The following is a 23633-nucleotide window of genomic DNA, read 5'->3' as shown; positions in this document are numbered from 1 at the left end:
ATTCGGTCATTGGTTTAATTTTCAAAATTTTCCATGTTCTCACCCCAAAACATTTGAAACCAAAATAAAAACTGCCGCATTAAACAACCAAACGTACATTTGAGAAGACCGGCGTGGTGTAGAATTCTGGCTCTCGGCTCTTACCAACAACAAAATCTCGTCTCGTCTCCCAAAAAAAAACCGGTTATTCGTTCCATCCACCCGTCCATCGAAGATCATTTTCATCAAAAAACGCCTCACCCCCGCGATTCCATTTTCCATCCTCCCTTCCATCCCCTTTGCACAAGTGGCCCCGCGCTCGCTCCAGCTGCTCATGTTCCGATACACAATTGCGGTACATAATTTGTTTAGAAAATAAACACTTCCTCCTCGAAGGAGAGTTGGATGAAGCCGAAAAAAAAAGAACCTAACGAACCGACACGCTGGTGGGTGCTCCCGACACACTCCCACCGTAACAGCCCTTCGATACACGCCGGCTGACTTGCTTTTGGCTCTTTGGGGCGGTGGCATGATCTCGAGAGAGAAAGAGAGAGAGAGAGAGAGAGAGATGGGATGTCTCTTGTCGCCAGTCGCACCTACGAGTGATACCAGTTTGATTTGTTTTCTATTTTTAAAGGCGACTTTTCTTGCTAACCCCTCCATCCCATCCCGACGGCGTAAGGCGCTGTTGAATGATCTTGATTCTTCGCGAGCGTAGGTGGTGGAAAAAGAATGATCACCAACCCCGTTCGAGCACGGTTGAGCCCCGCGTGCATAAGTGAAAATATGCACTCGACGGTTCGTGGTGTTGGTTAGCTGAATTTGAGCAGTTTTTACCGGGCTTCGAGTTCAAAAACAGGGACCCCTCAACAATGGACAGACGTAAGCAATAAAACCCCAACTAACCCCGTGGGGGTGCCGCGTATTCGGCGGTATCTCTCTTGCGTTTCGACGAGTCAAGTGTCTCGCAAATGCGGGATGCAGCCATAAGGTGGTGCTGCTGGTGACAGGAAATTAGCATCGTTAACTACGACGAAACCGCGCGTGAGAGAGCGTGAGTTTTCCAGATAGCGAGTTGGGGGTGGCAGAGAGAAAGAGAATACGAGAATCGTCGTGTTCGCGCGGCGGTGTGCTGGGTTTAGTAATTTGGTACAAAGAAAGGTATGACATCATTGTGGACGCCAGTCGTTGTCGTCGTCCATGCCACGCCACCATGATGATGATGATGATGATGATGATGGTGGTGGGACGGTGTACAACCACTATACCCCACCCGGCAGCAGCACCCCCAAAAGGGCACAGGACGACGAGAAAAGAATAAACCTGCAAAGGCGCCTGGCGGGAAATGAGGCGAGCAGAAAAATGTTGGAGCGACGTTTGGGGGAGGGTCTTCGCAACATAAAACAATATTATCGTGTCCGGATCATTAGGGTGAGCACTCTGCACGAGCAGCAAAACACGCGCTAAAAGTAAAAATCAAACAAAGCAGATCATTGATGCTTATGAGATTAGCAACCAACCAAATGTTTGAACCGTGCACTTTGCCTATTTCATTAGCAACATATTTATGTGACATTCGAATAATCGTGTGCGTGGTAAATAACCTCAACGAGAGAGTGCTCCGACCCCACGTGACGAGACTATACGGGGAGACTAATTCAATAAGCATCGTTCAGATTCCGGCTATGTGAATGCAGGACAGCGGTTTTAAACGCATCGAACGTCAATTTAAAATGATACGAGAGAGAATCCCTTGGGAAAGTGTTTGTAGGCGCGTTACGAAATCTTTACTAACGTAAATCCATAAAAGTGCAGTAGCTACAGTAATACGAGCTATCTAGCTTTCCAGCTCATTTCCGTGGTAAAATCCGCATCCGTCTAGCGAGGAGCGATCAAATACCCGTAGCTTAATAAACCTCTATTCGCAATGCTGGTACGATGGCAACTGGCTTTAAGGAAATAGATCATCAATCCAACCATAGGAAACCCATGCTATAAGTCCATCGTAGGGAATTTATTTGACTCTAAAATCTAACAATGGTGCTTTTTCATCGAATGGGCATTTTTGCTGTTATCTTACAACATAATTTCCTGTTACTTGCAAGCCCTTTTTGACATGACGGTGGACTTGAGGTTTGCATTGGTTTGAAATCAATTCAAGTAAAACAAGTATTTGGACAATTTTATCCTTACATTAGGGTTGGTGTACACCATGCAAAATGCACTACAAGAAATGCGAATAAGCAACGGAATCACGCGTACCACAGGAATACTATATTAGCCGGTCAGAATCGTAAGGCTTCTTGAGGAAGACAGTGGAGTTTAAATTATATGAAATGCCCTGCTGTTAACTGCTAACATCACGTTAACAGTGGTTAACATTTAGGAGTGCTGATAACAAGACACATTTCAAACGCGACTGTTCACGTAGCTTCGATGGCAGTATCTTATCACGTACTCTCACTCTCATGAAAGATACCACATTGTGGTGTGAAACGAAACGAAGACTACGTACAGAGAATCAAGCCAAAATAGACTCGTAATTAAGCCAACATGAAGCAGGTGCTTTCAGTAAAATGAGTCAAATTCAAGAGTCTTGTTCGAATGAGTTACAACATCCATCTGTGGTAGACTGAGGATCAGTAAATGGAAGAAAAAAAACCGAGAATTTTTCAGTTAAGAAAAAAGTATGCTTGGGAGCTTTTTTTGCTCATCTCGCTCATTGCCTAATATCTCAACGGGCTACTACTGTAGGGCTCGCGAGTTGGCGCTAAGCATAAACAAGTGTTTCCTCACCAATGAGTTAAAATTCATAAACGAGCCTTAACCGCCATATGCCATAAATCATCACGTTGAACTGTATGCAAAGCTTTTAAACTCTTATACGGAGTTTAGACACATTTTTACAAAAAAAAAACATTGCAATACATCTCACCTACACGCCACAACAATTGTTCGGCCTGCTAATAAACGAGTCTTCCAGAACGAGCACCTTTTGCACCCACACCACGGGAGATAGGCAATTTTTGTTACTTTGGTTTCTGGCTTTCTAGAAGTGATTTATAATCCGATCTGTCCGTGTTGGTGCGGGATTTACGTATTTCCCTATCGTCAGGACTGGCGGAGTCCTTGATGGCAACAGGTGTCCTGAGGACATGGTATGATATAGCAACACTTACCTTTCCCTACACCAAACTAGCCATAATGTAGCTCGTCGACGCTCAAGGATGGTGAGAAAATGAGACAGCGGTGGTTAAATTGACACTACTAAAACACAACTTATTGGAACAAAATGACCTGAAAATTTGATAAACACAATGCACACGAGTTAAGTACCATATAACAACACCGATGCGCTACAATCCGGTTTCTGCATAGAACGGCCACCAGAAGGTCTCTGTTCTTTCCGGTCACGGTTCATAATTTCCGGCGTTGGAACGTTGCGCGGGTTCAATGGGAATGCAAAAAGCACACGGAAAACTATAAACATTCACAACATCCGCCGCCGATAGGACCACCACCGGGAAAACCCTTCCAACACAACACGTTCGCGTTCTGCCGTGCTTTCGTATGCAGTCGACTCACACACGCGCGCGCGTACGTATACACACGCGCACGTACCTTCAGATGCACACCTCGCAACGCAGGCAAACGAAGCCGCACGCGTTGGCTTTTCTGCCTACTGAGAGAGGGTTTACCGAACCCGAACGCGCACGTAAGAGCAGCGTGCTTCCCACGTCGAAGAAGGCGGCGAGAAATCATTGGACGCGCCCGGTTTTTCTTTGCTATCTTTTATTTGATCGGTTTCATGCTGCTGGTTGTTTCTACATCTCTGGTCGTTCATGTTCACCGTGGCGGCGATGTGTCGAACATCACTAAAGAGACCCCACCCAACGGGTTAGTAGAGCGGTTCTAGGAAGGGGTACGGGTGGGTAAGAACGGGCAAAGGAGGGCGAGATACAATCAGACCGCGAAGCACAAATACCATATGCACAACAATGTACGCAGAACGGCCAAAGAACACCAATGCCATACACACAGATATTATATGCTAATTGTTGCAAATGCTAGCATTATTTCGAACATTCACATCAGTTTAAGAACAGCCCGCGTATTCCAAACACTAGATTGGAGAAGATGCAACTGGTGAATATCATCATAATTGCGCACGTTCCAACAGCACCCCACCCCGACCCCGTTGAGTCACTTACGATGCCAATGTTACTACACCGAATCGTTCACAAACCAGGCATTAATGCGCCTTTTGCGGTGTTTCGATACATGACACTTTGTATTTTTATGGGATCATCGGCCAATAGTGGTACACATTTTGCAGCTAGCGCGTCACTGCCCATGGAAAGTGAAGTCTTCTATGAAATTTCGGCAAAATAGGAGTCACCAGAAAAACGAAATATTGTATTGATAACTAGAAACTAGACACTGAGAGCGAATGAGAAAGGAAGCTAATGTACCGCAAAACACCCGGTTTAACAGGATTTCATCTATAACCACTATCACCGTTCCGTTGCTTTGCTCGTTACAATGCTCCAGGAAATTCTATTACAAAATGTAGTGTTGGTGCAGTAGAAGCATTGGCCAAGCGGTGGTTTGGTAAAAATTTATCAAAATTCAGGTTAGCTCAATTGAAATGAATTGACAATTGTACAGTATTGATGTTGACATTTGTTTCTTCAAAACAATTTTGATACTATAATTATTTACAATAATTATGTTGTCAAATTGTTTCATGGATTTCATGAAATTATCGATGAGCTTTATTTCTCAATTATGCTCATAAAAGAAAGGATAGTAAAAGAGAGGGAGTTTATGAAACATTCAACTATTCAAGCGTTGTTAACGTTTGGGTCAATCCGAACATAGATGAACATGATTACTAATTTATTTACCACTATCTAAACATCAGTTTAGTTTACTGGATAAAATGCATTTACCTACATGCATTTTATCCAGTAAACTAAACAGATGTTTAGATAATTATAAATAAATAAGAAACCATACTATTTATATAAAAACATGGCAAAATCAAATACAGTCGCCCTTGCAGTACTTAACATACTAATCAGATGCAACAATCGCTTAGCGGTTTCAGGAGAAACCGGAACAGCTCGCGGTCGAGTTACGTCTTCTGCAAAAAACAATCCCGCCTTTTTGTCTGATGCACCAATGCCATCACTCCACCTCTGCTGGAGTATTATATTTTTTCTCTTAATTTAACGCTCTATGGAAGATCTTGCAGCAGGACCGCTTTCCTGAGAAGCTAATTCGGCTTATATTGCCAAGGTTTGAGGGTCTGCATCGATCCGGTAGTCATTTCGAGGATACAATCGTTCTAGACACTTTCTTTGGATAATATTTGGCATGGTATTCGAGCATGGTATATGGAGGAGAAAGAAAAAACAATTTTGTGAGGATGCGGTGCTCACAGGCTACCTGGAAGCTCTTTCACTACAAACTTGTCGATCCACATTAGCTGAAACTGGTGAAGTAGAACCTGTCGGAGATCGGGTAGAGTAGACTAGAGCAATATAGTAAACAGACAATATAGTAAATATGTAGAACAAGACCATGTCGCTAAAGAAACCATGTAAGAATCAGTAATATGCAGAAAAAATCGGAAAAAAATTAAAACTACCGCAGCTTTTGGTATGCGAAAAACAAAAATTTAATATTCTAGCTTCAAGAATACGTTTTAATTGATATTTTATCTTGAACAAAATAACACATTTCATTCAAAGGGCTACGAACTTAAATTTATAAAACAAAATCCGTTTATTTGATATCATTATGCATATTTGATTAACTTTAAATTAGGGATTTTTCTTTTTAAAGTTGATTCATATGATTTGATAGAGCCACCAATCCATTTTTCCATCGATATTAAATGAAGCTCTGTAATATTGGGCATGTAAGGAAGACGGAGAAAGAATATATCCATAATGGGTTCTATTACGAGTCGATTGGCCTGAGTTATGCGATCTATAAACGGAACCATTTCTATATATTTCGTTTTCAGCCTTATTTCCTTAAGGTTCGGCATTTTCACAGCTATGGTAGCAATTAACTCTTGAGGATTGTATACGTTGTTCAATGCAAGTGTCTTTACAGGCTCAAATACTTCTAACGTGTCGTGTATCATATAAAATCGGCCTAGTTCAAGATATTCCAAGTGAAGTAAATTGACGTTCCGAAACGAAACCGGATTCAGGCTTAAGATTTTGGAAAGTGTTAGATGGCGTAACTTTGTAAGTTTCGTAAGATAACGTATTTTATGAACATCGAACATTTTCATTGATGATATAGACAATTCCGATAGATTGGTACAGTTTTCACAGATTGCTTCAAATATATATCCTGTGATACTTTCTCCAGTCAGAATCAATGTATCAAGATTAGTCATACATTGAAAGAAACGGATTTTAAAAGCGACGTATGAAATTGTTTTTGTCTTGTATGTTGTCGGGTGGTATAATTGGAGCTTCTTCAATGATTCAAAGTTATTTGCAAGTGCCATTTTTTTATATAAATAGCCTGACTTTTCTGAAGCCAAGCATATATTCAGAGACCTAATGTTTGGCATGTTTATCGAATACGGCACGATGTTATGCAACATAAGGTGATGTACCGTATCATTCTGGATGCCGTCAATCGATTGGAAGACTGCACTCGATTTAATTTCCAGATTTTTTAGCGACTTCATGTGCGGCAGAGCATCAATTATCATACCATAATAATATAGGTCATCGTCTTCAATCCGAACTTTCAACTCAACATATTGTTCAAGCTTTGGATAGCACAGAACGTTGTATAATATGTTGAACATTTCCTTTTTGTTATAGATTAGGTCTTGTGCAAATTTTATATCCACGTTCCGGTACAGTCTAGTTGATTTCTGCACAACAGCTTCCCTTTGTTTCGCCATACCACGAATCAACGAGTCACAATAATTAAGATTTACGCTATGTTTAAATCTAGCGATGTAATCATCCGAAAAGATAACTGCATTCCAACGTCGGCACGTTAAAGAACAATGTTTGACATCATTAACGTTAAGCTGGTCGAATATTTTACACAGCATCTGCAAAGAAGTGCGGTTAGAATTCCGATATCCTCAGATATTATGTACCAAATAGACGTAAATTCTTTACTAGCCGAACAATTGTACATTGATAAGCTTTACTAACCTCAAACGGGAGTCTTTCAGTATGATTTGTAGGTACTTGGTTAGAAATTGCCATTTCATCATTTTCGCAAAACGATTCCTGTTGATCCATCACGTACGTGAATTTCAATTTATACAAGATCTATAGAATTTGTTCTCTTGCTTTGATTAATATATTTATAGGAAGAAAATAGGAAGGAAACGTGGCACTATCTAACACCGAGATATAAAACGGACCGACAACTAGCGTTCGACTTTTTGTCTTTTCAGCATAGAAGAAGAAACTAAGTAACATGAACGATAGGACAGATCTGTGGTTACTGGTAATGCAATTGAACATGCACAATAGGATTTGTGACGTTTATTTACAAGTAACTCAAGTTTTCTGTAGCATTGTAGTATATTTTTCACGAGGATGACACATCAACTTCTTCGGATCAATGTCAGAGTACTGTCAGCAGGTGGAAGAAGAGGTGCAGAAGAGCGAGAAAGAGAGATAGAAAGAGAAATAGAGAAGATTGAGAAAAGAAAAATGAAAGAAGCACACAGTCAGAAGACTCGATAGACCGACGGTATCTCCGGCAGGTAAATCGAATCTATTTTATGTGAATTCGAATGCCAGGTTTGCACTACATTTGTACGATCCCTTATTTATTCATCTCGAATGTGTTGTTTGTTGACATTATGCAGTTAATGATCTGGTAATCATCTCATCAGCAACTTGTGTGACGTTTTGTTTCAGGGTCCATTCTGTTTCTTGAGCGCTAATCAGCAGGAACACCAGCCATCAATAGACTAGTTTGGAGGAAGTTCGCCGGAAAGGAGCAAAAACAAACGTATTACATTTGCGTTGTGAAGTTATTCTATACAAAGATTCACAGCAAAAGTGGATCTAGTTCGTGTGGCCATTAAGAGACTTGGAAGTGTTTATGTGAGAAAAGGAAAGATATAGAAGAATCTTTTCCTCAGAAATTGTACTGAAATTGCTTTGACAAAATGGTAAGTGTCATAAGGATTGTCTTTTCTATATTGTGATTATTCATGCTTGCGTACCTTACTCGGGTTTGAGGTTATACAAGCGAAGTAAAACAGTAAGGTGCTTTCTCGCCGCTAGCAAGTTGGCTATGCGTCCGATGAGGACTGTCGTGGATGTTTGGGAAACCTCGACTAAGGGTGATAAGATCGCTATGTAATCCATGTAAGACGGAGCCACCAGCAAGTCGTGCACAGTATGCATCATAAAAGGGGCAAATTAGTGAACTTTGGTCGATTTGTTCGTCACCGTTTTCGTATGTGAGCACATTGCTGTACACTGGCGCCGGCGGAAGGTTTCCCACAATACAAACACACACGCATATACGCCGTTCACTTATCGGGAGCAGCACGAAGGAGGATTATCAAGCATTACTTCTGCGAGTAACGATTGCATTTCCTTCGCAGGATGTTTTTATGATGATCAGAAGAAAGAAGACGACGATTTTTACCGATGCCAAAGAAACAACACTGGTGTACGAGCTGAAAAAGATGATTGAAGGAATACTTAAAGTGCCTCCCCGTGACCAACGGCTTTACAACAAAGACAACATGCTAATGGAGGACGAAAAAACATTGCAGGACTGTGGGATTATGGTAGTTACGGCGAAAGCACAATGTCCAGCACAGCTTGGCTTGGCCGTACGTGAAAATGGAGATTTTGAATCGCTTGAGCTGACGCCATACTCTCTACCACCGGATCTACCGGACGTGATGAAAAACCAGGACACAGCAAACGGCCAAGATCAACTGGCCTAAGGAGGCCAAGTTTGAAATTGCGTTTATTTTCCATTTATTCGCGCTACGTCTCTTATTATTTCCCTATCCTTCTGGTAATAGTTTACTGTAGGTTCGGTATCGTGCTAGCGGTTAACTAATACACGATTGTTGTTCTCGTTCTCGGGTCACAATTACATTTATATTTCACTTGCACGCCAAAAAAAAACAGCCGGTGACATCTACTCTCATTCACACATAAACTTCTTTTTGTGTTTACTATCAAGTTGTGAAGCAGACTGAGCAAGATTAGACTAGTGGTGTGTATGCTAGAGTAACAAAAACGATAAAAGCGTGTAATACAATGATAAATCACAAAACAGCGCTCCCTAGTTTTGCGCAAGCCTCCTGGTCTACAAAAAGAAGCGAACATTGAGAGAAGTTTGGATTTCAACACTGCAGGAAACGAGTGTTTCCAATCTGGATGTCACTGCATCACACAGGAATAGTCTGTTTTTCGCCCTTTTCCCTTTTCTTTTGGGTAAATATATTCGTATGGTTTTGAGTAATTAAATTATGGAAATGTATCAATGAAGTTAGGAGGCATTTTATGCATCTTACTGAAGTCAATCTTTTAACCCCAGCATAGTTTGTGTTTTATTAATCCGAATCTGAATCGCTTTCATTATGCTCTGGACTTTCGTCGATGGCCGTTGGTTCATCGATATTGAAGCTGTTTTCTTCTGTTGCATTTTGCAGTTCTTTGGTTTCGAGATGCAGTTGCAGTTGGTCTCGGAAAAAACCAATGTATTTTTCCTTCAATGAGGCTTGCGCGGGGAAAAAATGCCCGCCAGGATGGATTATGATATCAGGATCAAGAAACGTTTCTGTTAGAGCTTCACTCATATCTGAAAATATAATGGAAGAAATTTATGAATACAAAGCGAAATAATTTAATTACTGTATCTGTACCTTTCGTTATTATTTCATCTGTTTCGCCAAAAATATGCAACGATGGTGCTTGAATCTTGCTTTCGTAATAATTCAAATGTACCAAACTTCCCGATCGGAATCCAGCGGCAACAACAGCAAATTCTGGCTTAACAGTCGTCATGCCTCGAGCGCTGAGATCACAAAGTAGCCCCACAAAGCATGCGCCTTGTGAAAATCCTAACAACCCATGGCAACCCTCGGTCTGCCATGTATGTTCTATCAGTTTCAGACTTTCATCGAACCCGTACGCTGGGCCTCCACGGTTGGTGCCCTTGAATGTACGATCATCTTTATTGAACCACCAACTTCGTTGGTTTGGATCTGGTTTACCGTCGGCTTCGAGCGGAGCCGCTATATGCGGTGCCGTCACAAACACGAACTCAACATACTTGCTTAAGAACTTGCGTAGCGATCCTAGTTTAGCTTTAAACGAATCAGCATTTTGGCGATAACCATGCAACGCTAGTACCTTTAGCTTTCCGTCACTGACCACTGCTGTTTCCTTAGACATGGTATTGTTCGAATGGTTGCGATTTTTGGAAGAGCCTATGTATGTTTTGTTTCAGGTATCGGCTCGTCTTTAACCGCACTCGTCGTGTTTTGACAGTTCGAGCGGGGCCATTGATGACATTAGAATATCAAAACAAACCACCCCGCTTCCAAGGCTGCGGCCCACGAGGAAGATGCTCCAATATCATCACACGTAGTGCACGCTGAGTGCATCTTGGTGCGCAACATGTTACGGCAGAGATCCGGGTGGAGTGTCGGAATTCGTGCGACGGTACGACGGTTGACGACAAAAAGTGCACCGAAAAATGAAATCAAGTATACCAGCACTATTTACCTACCGAAAACCAAATTCGCCGCTCGGTTAAGTGCGGAAAAACGAGCCGAAGTCGAGGGACAACTGCGTAAGGTACCATAAGTGTAATAGCAACAAAGTTGCGGTAAAGACTCGGGCCTGTGATGGCAACAACATAACGGGTACTTAATTTCCTTTCTTAAAGAATTGCCTCAATGAATTATACTGCTGGAACCGGGGTGCTCTACCGGCGGAAAGAGAATTTACATTACATGACGGCCCGCCGTACGCCAACGGGGATCTGCATATGGGCCATGCGGTCAACAAAATTTTAAAGGATCTTATATTGAAACACAAAATCATCAGCGGCACTAGGGTCCATTATGTGCCCGGTTGGGATTGTCACGGGTTGCCAATAGAATTGAAAGCACTGGAAGCGTTTAATCGAAAAAAATCCAAAACATCGGAAAAAGACCAGAATTCGGTTTTTCACATCCGCGAAACTGCCAGGCGATTTGCTCTTGACACCATCACTAAACAGAAAAGCGCATTCGAATCCTGGGGAATCACTGGCGCGTGGAACGATTCAGTCCAAGGGTATTATCGTACACTGGATCCCTCGTACATACGCAGTCAGTTGCGTTTGTTTCATGAACTATATCAGCGGAAGCTGATCTATCGCGATCTGAAACCAGTGTATTGGTCGCCCTCGTCTCAATCAGCACTTGCTGAAGCGGAGCTGGAATACGATGAAGCCCATAAAAGCCCATCCCTATATTTAAAACTTACGCTTGAAAACAGTGGCTCCCGTTGCGCTGCTATCGAGCAACTGCGGCTAAATGGATCTGATGTATATGCCGTGGTATGGACTACAACTCCCTGGACCTTACCTGCAAATCAGGCAATTTGTTACAATCCTGCTTTGGAATACAGCTTAGTGCGGTCGTCATCAGGTGACGTTTTACTCATAGGAAAGGATCTCACAGATTACCTAGCACAACAGCTAGAAACGACATTATCCGTACTGCAGACGATTCCAGGGACTGAGCTGCACTCGTTAAGATATCATCACCCTTTGCAACCGGCGGAACTATTGCCTTTTTTGCCTGCCGCACACGTTAAAGCAGAAAAAGGTACGGGACTTGTACACACCGCTCCGGCCCATGGGCCAGAAGACTTTTTGGTTTGCTTGGAACAACAGATACCCGTGAAGAGTCTCATCGACGAACACGGGCTTTACAACGAAGATGCTCCCCAATTCTTGGTCAGAAAGTATGCACTAACTGAGGGAAACGAGATGGTAACGAAGAAGTTGGCGAACGCAACCTTGAAGCTGAGTACGATAGAACATTCGTACCCAATCGATTGGCGTACAAAGCAACCGGTCATGTTGCGTGCCAGCAATCAGTGGTTCATCAACACAAACACGCTTAAACAGGAAGCTTTGGATGCAGTTAAAACAGTGGAAATTTATCCACGAACTTCATCCGAGGTGAGCAAGAAAGTGTTGGAAGGGCAGCTTCGAAAACGTCCCTACTGGTGCATTTCTCGTCAGCGTGCATGGGGCGTACCGATACCGGTGCTGTATGATACCGTGACCAAGCAACCGATCGTACACAAACTTTTGCTGGATGCGATCGAAGAACGTCTGCTGAAAGAATCGACCATGGATTTCTGGTGGACAGCTCCTTTGGAAGAACTAGTCTCCGCTGAAATGTTAAACCAGCTTGGTACCAGCTACGACAAGCTAGAGAAAGGACAAGACATACTCGATATCTGGTTCGATTCCGGGGTGTCATGGTTGACGGTACTGGGAAAAGATCGGGTGGCCGACCTGTACTTGGAGGGTGTCGATCAGTTTACCGGGTGGTTCCAATCGTCGTTGCTGACCAGTGTAGCGGCTCGCGGTAAGGCACCCTACAATGCCATTTTCGTACACGGATTTGCCGTAGATGAAAACGGCATGAAAATGTCCAAATCCCTTGGTAACGTGATATGTCCCAAGCAAATCGTCCAACGGTACGGTTGCGATGCGCTGCGTTGGTGGGTTTGTTGCCATGCCATACAAAATACGTCCATCCCCGTCAGCCATAAGCTGCTTGGATCGTCGGCAGAGAGCGTTCAAAAGTTGCGCGGAATTTTAAAATTTCTGCTGGGCATCGTAGCACCGGATGGAGCCGACAGCGTCAAGACAAACACGATAGAGAAGAGTTTGTTGTGCCACGTAGATCGGTATTATTTGGGACAATTGGAAGAGTTCCATCGGCAAGTGTTTGAGCTGTACGAATCGTACCAGCACAACAGAGCAACGGCTGTGATTCTTAACTTCTGTATATCGACACTATCTGGGCTGTATCTGCACGTGATCAAGGATAGACTGTACTGTGGCTCCAAGGAAGAGCATAACAATTTAAGAGCAATTCTCGACCGGACGTACCGTGTTGTTTCGAAAGTTCTATGGCCAATTATTCCATTCTTGGTGGAAGAAAGCTGGACGTACTATGGTAAATAGATCTGTTTTAATGTTACAAGTTTAGCCAGTACTTTGAAACCCTTAATTTATTGATTGTTGCAGATCGTGATCAATTTTACAAATCCGCTCACCACATTTCAAACACAACGCAAGTTCCTGCGGCGCAAACAGTGACTGCCATTGAGTGTGCACTCGATCTTCGGCACGCCGTTTATCAGCAAGCGCAACTAAACGTCAACACCTGGCTTTTGGAGCTTGCAGTAGAATGTACCGGAAGTGATCTCGCACTGTTGACTTTGCTGCATCCGAAACTGGACCAGCGCGAGTGTGAAACGGAACTCTGCGAAATGTTGCAGGTCGGTTCCGTGGTTCTCCGCGAAGGTTCGTCGAGTAATAACCGCTTCGCTATAACGGTCACCAAATCTGATCAACCGCTTTGTCAGCGATGCCGAAGATTCTTGCTCGTAAATCTTGACGGTGATTGTGCTGGCCCCACATGTGCACGTTGCAATGCAATTCTTAACAAGCAACCAGGGCAATGAATTCGATCGAGTGTTCGGATGTGAATAATAACGGGCTAACGGGTGAGGTTTGGAATATAGATCGTTGCTTAGCCTATGTTTTATTATTAAATATGTTTTTCTTGTTTCTTTCACAGTCGGGAATGATTCTCGTAAAAAACCGAAATGATAAAAATAGCAAATGATAGGTAGTATTAGCCAATAAAAGTTGAAACGCTTGAAACAGTAAGTATGTACAACAACAGCAAATGAATTTTGCAAAATGAAAAAACAAAAAATTGAGCTATACAGGAACTGTCCAGAGAATATATTCTATGCGATCACTTTTCTCTTAGGGAATTTGTTATGCTGGACCTAATGGATGTGAAAGATCGTAAACAAAACTCAACAAAATTAAACTACAATTTGAATGCAGGTTTAAACGAAACACAAAAAAAAACACCACACGCAGAAATGAGTGTAAAACAAACGACGATGTCAGCAAGTAGTACGCTGCGAACCCTGAACCTATTCATTTATAAGTAGAACGGTGTTTGATAGATAACATAGAGAGCGCATTACTGAAATCGGACCGTCGGTACCGCACCATCCGGGATCTCTTTTGTTCAATCACGAATCCACAAAAAATGCTGTACTATGAGGTTTGATCGATACAACGAGATAACAATGCTACGTGTTTTTAACGAAGTAGCGATGTAAAGTGTTTTTAGCGCTACCCTTACTCGTTGTGGCAGCGTTTGAAGGGGCTACTACGGCGTTACTATTACTACTATTACTGCTACTACTGCTTACAGTGGTATTCGAGAGATTGTGGGCAGTGTTTGGGCTAACACTGCCAGATCTAACGCTCACACTACTAATCACGGTACTACTCGTTCCGGCTCCGGTGCTCGTGCTGTGGGTGTCCATCGAAGCACTGGCTGCGCTTGCCCAATTGCTAAGTAGCTCTTGCTGGACATCATCCGGCAGTGCATGGAATACTTCCGGATCGACGTTTGGAGGGAGGTTGCTTGTACTTTTGCTATGAATATGGTTTACCGATTGATCCTTGGCAATGCAAAAAGTGCTGTTGGTAGATGCACTATTTGTCGGCGGTGAAACATTCACCTCCATTCTAGTGCATCCGGTGGTGATGTTCGCATTGGCTAGACTTGCGTTGCTGGATGTTGCTTTGCGATCTGCATAGTCCCGGACGGTATCGATGGGTGTTGCCAGACGCTCTTTAAAGAAAGACATCTTAGGTGGACCGCTTTGAGTGGAAACATCCATAGGTGAGCCTACTGCGGTCCCTGCGGTGAAAGGATGCTCGTGATCGTATTCTTTGGAATTCAATCGCAGATCGGCCACACGCAACTTGCTGAGTGTTGTTTCTTCTGGTTCCATGTTTTCGACTCGCCGTTCCGGCGCAGATTCGTGACGACGCGACAAGAAAACCAACCGGCGGGACTTTTTAGGCGACGGTTCCACATCCGACTCGGAACCTGAGAGGGAAGCTAGCGAGCCAGCATCCGAGGAACAGCACGGTTCGCACTCCATAGCCGACAGTGTGGATTTGTTCGAGCAGAAGCTGATGTCGCTAAGGGTGATCGATTCGTTGCTCAGATTAGTGATCGACTGCACCTCGATGTCCGACTTTTTAATCAGGAAATTAGCGATGGATTTGCTGCCGATTCGTCGCTCTTGAAATTTGAAAAACGACAAGCCAAGCAGCGTGATGTTGAACGGCTGACGAAGATCGACCATTCGCTCGAACACTTTCATGACGATGGCGAGAATTTTCTCCTGCGACCCGTCTGCTAAACCCAGCCGTCCGTTGGCGTGCCGGAACATGGAAGGCAACAATTTATCCTGCTTCGATTCTCGATGCGTTGTTCGCTTGGCCATGTCGAATTTCCGCACTGTCACCTTTATTGCGATAGGAACTCGACCGTCCTCGGCAATATTTTTCACAAGCCGCACGAGCAAATGGCGAAATTTTTCTTCCGCGTCCGCGCGCACCGATATCGACGGGCAGGAATCCTCGAGACCGACAGATTTGGGTTTGCCTGTCTGCTTTACGGGGGTATTGTCCTTGCCCAGCGCGAGCTGCTTCAACCGTACTGCCTGCTCATGCCCGAGATGTTTCGCTAACCGGTCCAGCTCGACGTTCTGCAGGTCCGTCACGGTGCTAATACCACAACAGTCGGCCAGCGTTTGGGCGGTTTTTTCTCCAATCCCAGTCAGGCTGCGCACCGAACCAAGCGATGCTACGAAGGTGCTTCCCATCGTCGGTAGCAGAACTGTTTGTTTATTTTGCTTGTTGACCGCTCCGACTAGCTTTGCCAACAACTTGTTGTGGGCGATTCCGGCACAACAACGTAGCCCCAGCTCGTTAAATATGCAATCTCGTATCTCTTTTGCTAAATGTGTTGCCAGTATCAGTCTTCGTTCACAGCCACAACAGCAACATCGAAGGAAAACGTCGCGATCGGTTTCCGGGGGCGAGGCCATCTGCGATGCATCTCTTTCGGGTGGAGGATGGATTAGACCCTCAACATAGTTCAGCTCCTTGAGATCACGGCCACCAGAATTAGTTTCTAGCTGCTCAAGCCTTTCGCTCACGAGTTCAGTGACGTCGAGGTAGTTTTCGTCGAGACCCAATTTCTCGACGTGCGGCGTAAATCGGTGCATGATTTCGTTTATACGCACCGACATTTCCTTGTACTTCGTTAAGTCCTCTCCATTGACCAGCACTAGCTCAGGGCACAGGACGAGAGCATCCTTAACTGGCTGGAGCTTTTTTATGCCATACTGACGCGCGATGTAGTTCGAGGTTACAACGCAAAACCGTTGCTTCACCGCGAACGGCTTATCCTTCAGGGAGGGATTTAACACTTCTTCTACTTGAGCGTAAAAATAGTCCATATCGATGTGGATAACTACGCGCGGGTGTACCCGATCTTCGTCGTCGGAATCCTTTGGCCCATCCATGGTAGTGTTTACCGCCGTGCAGGTTTGGTTCTGTGCCGGCCCAATGATATCTAAGGATATGAATCTTTGCACCAGTTTAATTTACGTTCGTCCGTGTTCCGAGTTTGAACCAGACGTTGATGGATGCGATGATGGCCGTTTCATCGGCCAATGATATTCGGAATCATAGACAGCAGCCATATGCAGCTGGGCAGTGAATGGAACCGCTATTACTGCACTCCTAGCATCGAAAGATTCGTACCCACGCCAAAACTACGGCTCGAGCGATGCCGAGATGTAAGAATAGCTGGGTATTCTTATGCTGGTTGCTTTCCAATGCACAAAGCGTTTGTTTACCGTTTGGCAAACGCAGCGTGACACCGTTAGAATCTACAGCCGTCTCACTTGCACGCTATCAACAACGTTACCAAACACATTTTACTTCGCTCACTCCTTCCCGGCTGTGACAACTGCACTCTTGGTATTTGCTTCTTACTTCTTGCACTGTTTTCGTAGCAGTAATAGTGTGCGTTCCTTGTTTTTGGGAAAGTTGTTCACTGTCGAGTACGATCCGGGAACGAGGGAACTTTCTTCTCACGATGGGGAAATAGTTCCCCGAGGGGAAAAGCGTACGTTTGTCACAATTTTAGCTTTCCCTATGGTATGATATGGCATATAAGCTAACTTAACACAACAATTCACGACTTCGTAGTAAAACGGGCACTCAACAATCTGCGACACACTTGATCCCGCTACAACATATTCGTTCTACTGTATAGGATTGAATAGATTCAACGATCAACAACCGACGAACAGTTACTGAGTAGATGAATAATTTCGTAAAAATTAACTTTTTGTTGATTAATAAATGCCAAAATAAAGTTTACCGTTTGGTGACTAACTAACACCAAAGTGAGTAGAGAGGAGGTAAGTTCGTTCAGAATGATTTGACGTTTCATCACACGAACGACATCTGGCAATCGCCTTCCATTTGTTATTGACGTGGTATTGTGTTCGTTGTTTTGGTAGACGAGAATCTTACAAAAAGTTTTGGTTACTATTATCCATTTTTTTATAGAATGAAATGTTTAGCACGTATTCTTCTTGCAAGCGGTCGAGATATTAGTGGGTAATATGTGCAAACAAATGGAAATAGAAACGTCAAACTAAGTTTCAAAATGGCTACCGTGAGAAAGGGTTATTCACACTACCGCTTCAATTCTGTATTATATTCGATAGTGTTTTTCTTTAATGTTTTTTGGCGCTTGCTGGTGAGAGGCGATATAATTCGCGGTTTTCCTTCATGTTTTGTTTGTCCAAGTTGAACAATTTTCACACAGAGTATCAAATATTTTTAAAACTCATAAACTATGTATGTACGCACATCCCTAGTGAGAGAGTACTCGAGTACCCCAGTGAAAAACATATATAGAATTAATACTACAAGGGAGCTAGGAAATTCGTTTTATTTTGCACCGGGGTGGTGATTTTACAGTGGTACCAACATTAGCATACTCAACGTTGAAATTTTTAATCTTGAGCAGCAGCGAAAGAAAAGGTAGAGTAGAAAGAAAGAAGACCAAGGGAAAACGAGAACGGCAGTTCGGTTAAAGCGAATCGTTCATTTTTCCGTGTTGCGAAAAAGCCTGTGTATTTGGTCACGGGAATCGTAGCCATTAACCGTCGACAAAGTACACTAGTAAAGTGTACGAAGCGTTTTCCGCGACAAGCGTTGGATCTCCTGATATTGGTTTGTGGTACGTGTTTGGACTTTTCCATCATTGATGCGGAAAAAGAAAGAAAGAAAAGTAGTTGAACGACTGTGTAGTGGGCTAGTGGTAGTAACGAGAGCAAGGGCTGGTTGGTGGCGGGGACCGGATCGTAGCCAAAGGAGAACGAGCAAGTCCAGACATAGCGTTTGAGTTCGCAATAGAATTTCTGCCGCGGAACGATGAGGATTTTTTTTAATCCCTCATCTCTGAGCATAGGACACGTACTGTAGCTACCGTATGACGATTGGATTTGGAGCAAGTGATATAAATTTGATTTGCAAGGAAATAGGAGCATAAAGGGCTTTCTGTAATCTGTAAAGTGTGTGTAGCTGTTCGGTATCGGTGGTGGTGGTAGTTGTGGGGATTGTTGATTGCTGGTGGTTATGTTTGAGCTTGAGCGAAAGCGTACGGAAGAATAAAAGAGTGATGCAGATTAAACAAGGAAAGGTAAAAGTTTTCTCATGTGTATGTGTGTATGAAAGAGCGAATGTGTTGTCTGCGGGGTCTAGCGGCGGCAGGGAATAGCGAAAGCGCGCGCGTGTGTATGGGTGCGTATGAGCGCGCGCGCGAATGGGTGCAAGAGAGAAGGAAACAGATGATAGAATGGACTGTATATGAGCGAGGATTTGACGGATAGAGTGACTATGATACCGTTTGAATGGCGTTTATAGCGGGTTTGTTTTTACATATTTTCAGCGTTTATAGTAGTGTTGGTGCTAAACGAAAGTGAAAACGCATGAAACGAGAACGTAGCAGCTATCCTGTTTCGAAAGTGTAAATCGTCGCTGTTGGATCCTGTACCGGAGCTGGCGCGTTGTTTTTTTCTCAGGGAGTCTACGGAACGGGAACAACAAACTAATCCAAAGATTCATGTACATGAATGTTTTTTTTTATCGGCAGTGTTAACTAAAAGTAAGAAACGAGCGATACTCCAAAAAAAAACACGGCGCCCAGAGCCAACCGTCGTCTGTGACCGGTAGTATCGAGCTTGTATTAGAAAAAAAATATTGAAAAGTGTGTGCGTGTGTGTGAGTGCTGTTAGAGGGAAAGAAAAAGGCTTCGCGAACGCTGACCGGATCAAGCACTTCATCATAGCGCGGAAACTCAGAGGTTGGAGTGAGTGAAAGAGAAACATAGATTTCCCGGTTCGCTGAAAGTGTTGCTTCTGTTTGAAGCCAAGGGAGAAGTAAACTCCACACGGCGCTCGGGTCGTGGAGAAAAAATTGAAAGGCAGACAACGCGGTGTGTTAGCAGAGCAGTCACCCAGCTAACCAAAACCGTAGCCAAACTACCCGGGCTTGCTCCTTGTACGGTGCGGTGCAGCGGAGTGTGCGTGCACTGGTGCGTGGAATGCGAACGACCTGTGTGGGTTTTGCGAGCGTAGTGTTTGTGGTTGATTGGCCGGGTGCACCACAAAGATAAGAAAAGCTTCTTTTTTTTTGTTTGAAAATTAGACAGCCAGTTTAACATTTTTTTAAGTGTATGCACCAGTGAGCACCGTCAAGCTCCAACTGCGCGTCTTTAAAGTTCTTCCATCGACAAACCCGTCTGCAAGTAGCGACAAGTGTATTTGATATCGGCAGGGAAAAGTATCCTACAAGTCGCTTCTAAGCTTGATTTTTGTCCGCTCAATCTAAGTTGGCTGTGTAGCGCAAAAAGTCTAGCAAAATGACAGAAGAATCGAACCCGAAAACGCTGTACGTGGGTAGTTTGGACCCTTCGGTCACGGAGGAGTTGCTGTGCACACTGTTTAGTCAAATGGGCACAGTGAAGAGCTGCAAAATCATCCGCGAGTCTACTAACGATCCGTACGCGTTCATCGAGTACGCCAGCCATCAGTCTGCCCAGACGGCTCTGGCTGCTATGAACAAGCGATTGTTCCTGAAGAAGGAAATCAAGGTCAATTGGGCGACGAGCCCGGGCAACCAGCCCAAAACGGACACCAGTCAGCATCATCACATTTTCGTGGGCGATCTTAGTCCCGAAATCGACACGGAGACGCTACGGGAGGCATTCGCGCCGTTCGGCGAAATTTCTAACTGTCGCATCGTGCGCGATCCACAGACGCTCAAGTCCAGGGGATACGCGTTTGTGTCATTCGTGAAGAAAGCTGAAGCAGAAAATGCCATTGCTATGATGAATGGTCAATGGCTAGGTTCCCGCTCAATACGCACAAACTGGTCGACTCGGAAGCCACCGGCACCAAGAGAAAATTCGAAAGGTAGGATAGGATAGGGTTTCCTGGTTTGTAACAATATTGCATGGTCAAATGTAGCTTCTAATATTGTTGAGTCATTTAAACGTACGCGTTACATTTCTACTCGTCGCTCTTTTAGGAATAAAAAATGGGAAAACCCCTGGTTTTGAGGAGATCTATAACAATGCCAGCCCCACTAACACGACGGTTTACTGCGGAGGATTCCCGCCGAATACAATTACGGATGAACTGATTCAGAAGCATTTCGTGCAGTTTGGACACATACACGATACGCGAGTGTTCAAGGATAAGGGCTTCGCGTTTATCCGGTTCGCGAGTAAAGAGTCAGCGGCACGTGCCATCGAAGGCACAAACAGCAGTGCCGTGCAGGGACATGCGGTCAAGTGTCACTGGGGCAAGGAGAACGGTGGAGACGTGAACAGCAACGGCATCAATGCGTCCGCCATCGCTGCCGCGGCTGCGTCCGGTATGATCGGCATGAATATGAATGGCATCGTCAGCCCGATGCAGCCAATGCAACCGAATGCAGCGGCTGCTGCGGCGGCCGCTGCTGCCGTTGCACAGCAGCACAGTGCCAATCCACAGCTCACGCAAGCCACAGCCGCAGCGGCTGCAGCCGGAGCCCAGTATCCTTACTCGGCAGCAGCTTACGGGCAGATGGCATATTGGTTTCCGGTAGGTGTTAATTTGTCGAGCATCTGAATCCATTGATAGTTTTGATGATTTTCTGTTGTTGTTTTTTGTAGGGAGGATATCCTCAGATACAGACTCAATACATGCAGCAAGGATATTACACCTATCCTACGGCATATGCTCCTGCGGCTCCGCAACAATCTAGCACTGCAGGTATGTAAGCTTCCAGTTGGTACGTTTATTGGGTGTTTGTCCCCTAAAAATTTTGTTGACCAAATCCGGAAAAGTTGTGAATTTTTATTTCAAATCGTATGCTCACATTTATAAAACATCCATATCCTGTTTCTGTTGCTGCTTTTGTAATTTGTAAGTGTTTATAATTTTATCTATGTTTTTATGATATTAGCAGATATAGTATACATTTTTGAAGTCTATACCAACATGCGTAACTATAAAGTGGAGATACAAAATAATCGTCGAACTACAATTCCTTTTTTTATCTAAAAGAAACATCAACGTTTTAAAAAATAATACGATATTTTGTGATCTGATGTGATCAAATGCAATAATATAAGATTTTTTTCTCCGCTCATTTCAGGCTATCGAATGATGCAACCAAATATGGCAGCAACGGGCTGGGGTATGCAAACAGTACCGACAGTAGCAACCAATGGTGCAGCTGCGGCAGCGGCGGCCGCAGCGGCTGCTGCATCATCCCAACAGCCAGTGATGTATGCAACGATGCCTCAATTCCAAACGCAATGAGAACTATTGAAAAACTATCCGACCAGCAGCAGCATCATCAACACCTGCGTGAAGTCTAATGCCCGAAACAATAATAACACTCACACCAGCAACAATAATACGAAAATTTATAACAATAGTCTCATAAACATCGTTTCTCCGCCATCCTCTGCAATTGCTAGCAATAGTACCAACAGCAATTTTTGCTTGATGCCAAATCCGCCTGCACCTCCCGTTCCTGGGAGTTTGTTGTCTTCTACCGTCATCGACAGCCTGTCAACAACACCAGCAGGCACTTCGAATAGTGTAGGATCATTGTTGCTTGCGAAAAGTAGCTCCACTACGAATACATCCACGGTTGCTGCGATAGTGGCCGCAGCTGCTGCAGCTGCCGCAAGTCTCAATGGGCAAAGTATGCAGCGACACCCAACAGCATCGGCGGTCCAATCGTCTCAGGTCCTGATGGCACATTCAAATGGCATAGGTGGAGGTAAAAGTGGCAACATTCTTTTAGGTAGCCAACATCAACGACATCCGTTGAGTTCGACAACCTTCCAATCGCAGCAACCACCATCGACACATGTGACAGCAGCAACCGCTATAGCGGCAGCGGTTGCAGCAGCGGCAGCGACGGTTGCTCAGCAACAACAGCCGGCTAACTATCGTCACCAGCATTCTTTTGCGTTGACATCGGCAGCTACTTCGACAGCGTGTCAGCAGCAAGTTACCGGCTTCAAGACACCGAAGGCACAGGTCGTAAGCAAGCTGCAAGAGACTGTAGGGGAAAACAGAGCCCCACCCGCACGTAAGCAATCTTTGTCAGCCATGAGCAATACCGCGATAACGTCCAATCTTGGCACTAGTAGCATTCCATCAAATTCAGCTTTACCCGGTGGTGGGGTCGAATGCGAAACGACTGTGCGTACGATCGCTGCGACTGTGGGCGCAACGAGTACAATTGCAACTCTAGCCTCGCCCGTACCATCCGCCATGTTGTTGTCGACATCATCATCCTTCGGTAGTAGTAACGGTGGTGCCAACGATAACTTGAGCACTATTAATCATTCCCATCGGATCGCCACCGTTGGTCTGTCTCCGTCCTCATCATCGTCAACTGCGGGTGGTGGATACGCATCGCCATCGTCAACGCTTTTGTTGCCGATGATCACTAAAACGCAAAGCAATGAATTCTATATCAACAGCAATGGAAGTACTGACGGGGAGGTTACCAATTCGAGTGGCATGAATAACGTGGCTGTTGTACAGCAAGTAGTTACGACGGTAGCAGAGTCAATGGTGGTAGATACAGAACCATCTATTCGGCTTGATTCTCCATCCTTCATGTTAGGTCAAGTGGTAACCGATAAGGTAATAAAGGACGGCGAAGAGATTGGCTCTTGCGAAGCCGGTGGGGCATGCCGTAAACGACACATCCTAAAGCATAAACTGAGCTATCAAGACGACGACGAGCACGAGCCGTCGATGGTTACAGCTGCGAAAATACGATTATCGGAATTACCGATCATGCATCCGTTGACAGAGACGGTGATGGATATCACCGGCAAAGGCGGAGACGTTCAGCACAAACCGAATGATGCATCTTCCGACACTATCGTCATG

The 23633-nt window shown here is 44.4% G+C and overlaps 5 protein-coding genes across 6 annotated transcripts; 3 read left to right on the top strand and 2 right to left on the bottom strand.

The window, feature by feature from the left end:
• Nucleotides 1–7620: 7620 nt before the first annotated feature.
• On the top strand, nucleotides 7621–9847 carry LOC128730244 (elongin-B). Of its 2 annotated transcripts, none has more exons than XM_053823279.1 (3): nucleotides 7621–7744; nucleotides 7902–8158; nucleotides 8600–9847. In XM_053823279.1, the coding sequence occupies exons 2-3, from the start codon at nucleotides 8156–8158 to the stop codon at nucleotides 8948–8950; spliced, it is 354 nt and encodes a 117-aa protein (XP_053679254.1). In that variant the 5' UTR covers nucleotides 7621–7744; nucleotides 7902–8155; the 3' UTR covers nucleotides 8951–9847. The 2 variants fall into 2 exon arrangements, with proteins under 2 accessions (XP_053679254.1, XP_053679255.1); XM_053823280.1 differs by having other exon boundaries at nucleotides 7727–7781.
• Nucleotides 9569–10412, bottom strand: LOC128730243 (esterase AGAP003155). Its single transcript, XM_053823278.1, has 2 exons — nucleotides 9881–10412; nucleotides 9569–9816 (listed from the first exon to the last, which is right to left on the bottom strand). The coding sequence occupies exons 1-2, from the start codon at nucleotides 10410–10412 to the stop codon at nucleotides 9569–9571; spliced, it is 780 nt and encodes a 259-aa protein (XP_053679253.1).
• A 225-nt stretch (nucleotides 10413–10637) lies between these two features.
• On the top strand, nucleotides 10638–13858 carry LOC128724144 (isoleucine--tRNA ligase, mitochondrial). Its single transcript, XM_053817912.1, has 4 exons — nucleotides 10638–10817; nucleotides 10909–13207; nucleotides 13279–13760; nucleotides 13835–13858. Exons 1-3 carry the CDS (start codon nucleotides 10638–10640, stop codon nucleotides 13716–13718), a joined length of 2919 nt encoding a protein of 972 aa, XP_053673887.1. The 3' UTR covers nucleotides 13719–13760; nucleotides 13835–13858.
• A 472-nt stretch (nucleotides 13859–14330) lies between these two features.
• Nucleotides 14331–16667, bottom strand: LOC128721015 (DNA polymerase iota). The gene has a single exon (XM_053814718.1). It carries the CDS (start codon nucleotides 16665–16667, stop codon nucleotides 14367–14369), a length of 2301 nt encoding a protein of 766 aa, XP_053670693.1. The 3' UTR covers nucleotides 14331–14366.
• Nucleotides 16668–20086: 3419 nt separating this feature from the next.
• LOC128731199 (nucleolysin TIAR) lies at nucleotides 20087–22034 on the top strand. Its single transcript, XM_053824303.1, has 4 exons — nucleotides 20087–20639; nucleotides 20755–21311; nucleotides 21383–21482; nucleotides 21868–22034. Exons 1-4 carry the CDS (start codon nucleotides 20087–20089, stop codon nucleotides 22032–22034), a joined length of 1377 nt encoding a protein of 458 aa, XP_053680278.1.
• Nucleotides 22035–23633: the final 1599 nt, after the last annotated feature.

Source organism: Anopheles nili, chromosome 2, assembly GCF_943737925.1.
Source record: "Anopheles nili chromosome 2, idAnoNiliSN_F5_01, whole genome shotgun sequence".
In the NCBI taxonomy this organism is placed as follows: domain Eukaryota; kingdom Metazoa; phylum Arthropoda; class Insecta; order Diptera; family Culicidae; genus Anopheles; species Anopheles nili.
Note: the sequence above shows the minus strand (reverse complement) of the source record. Positions and strands in the feature narration are given on the sequence as shown.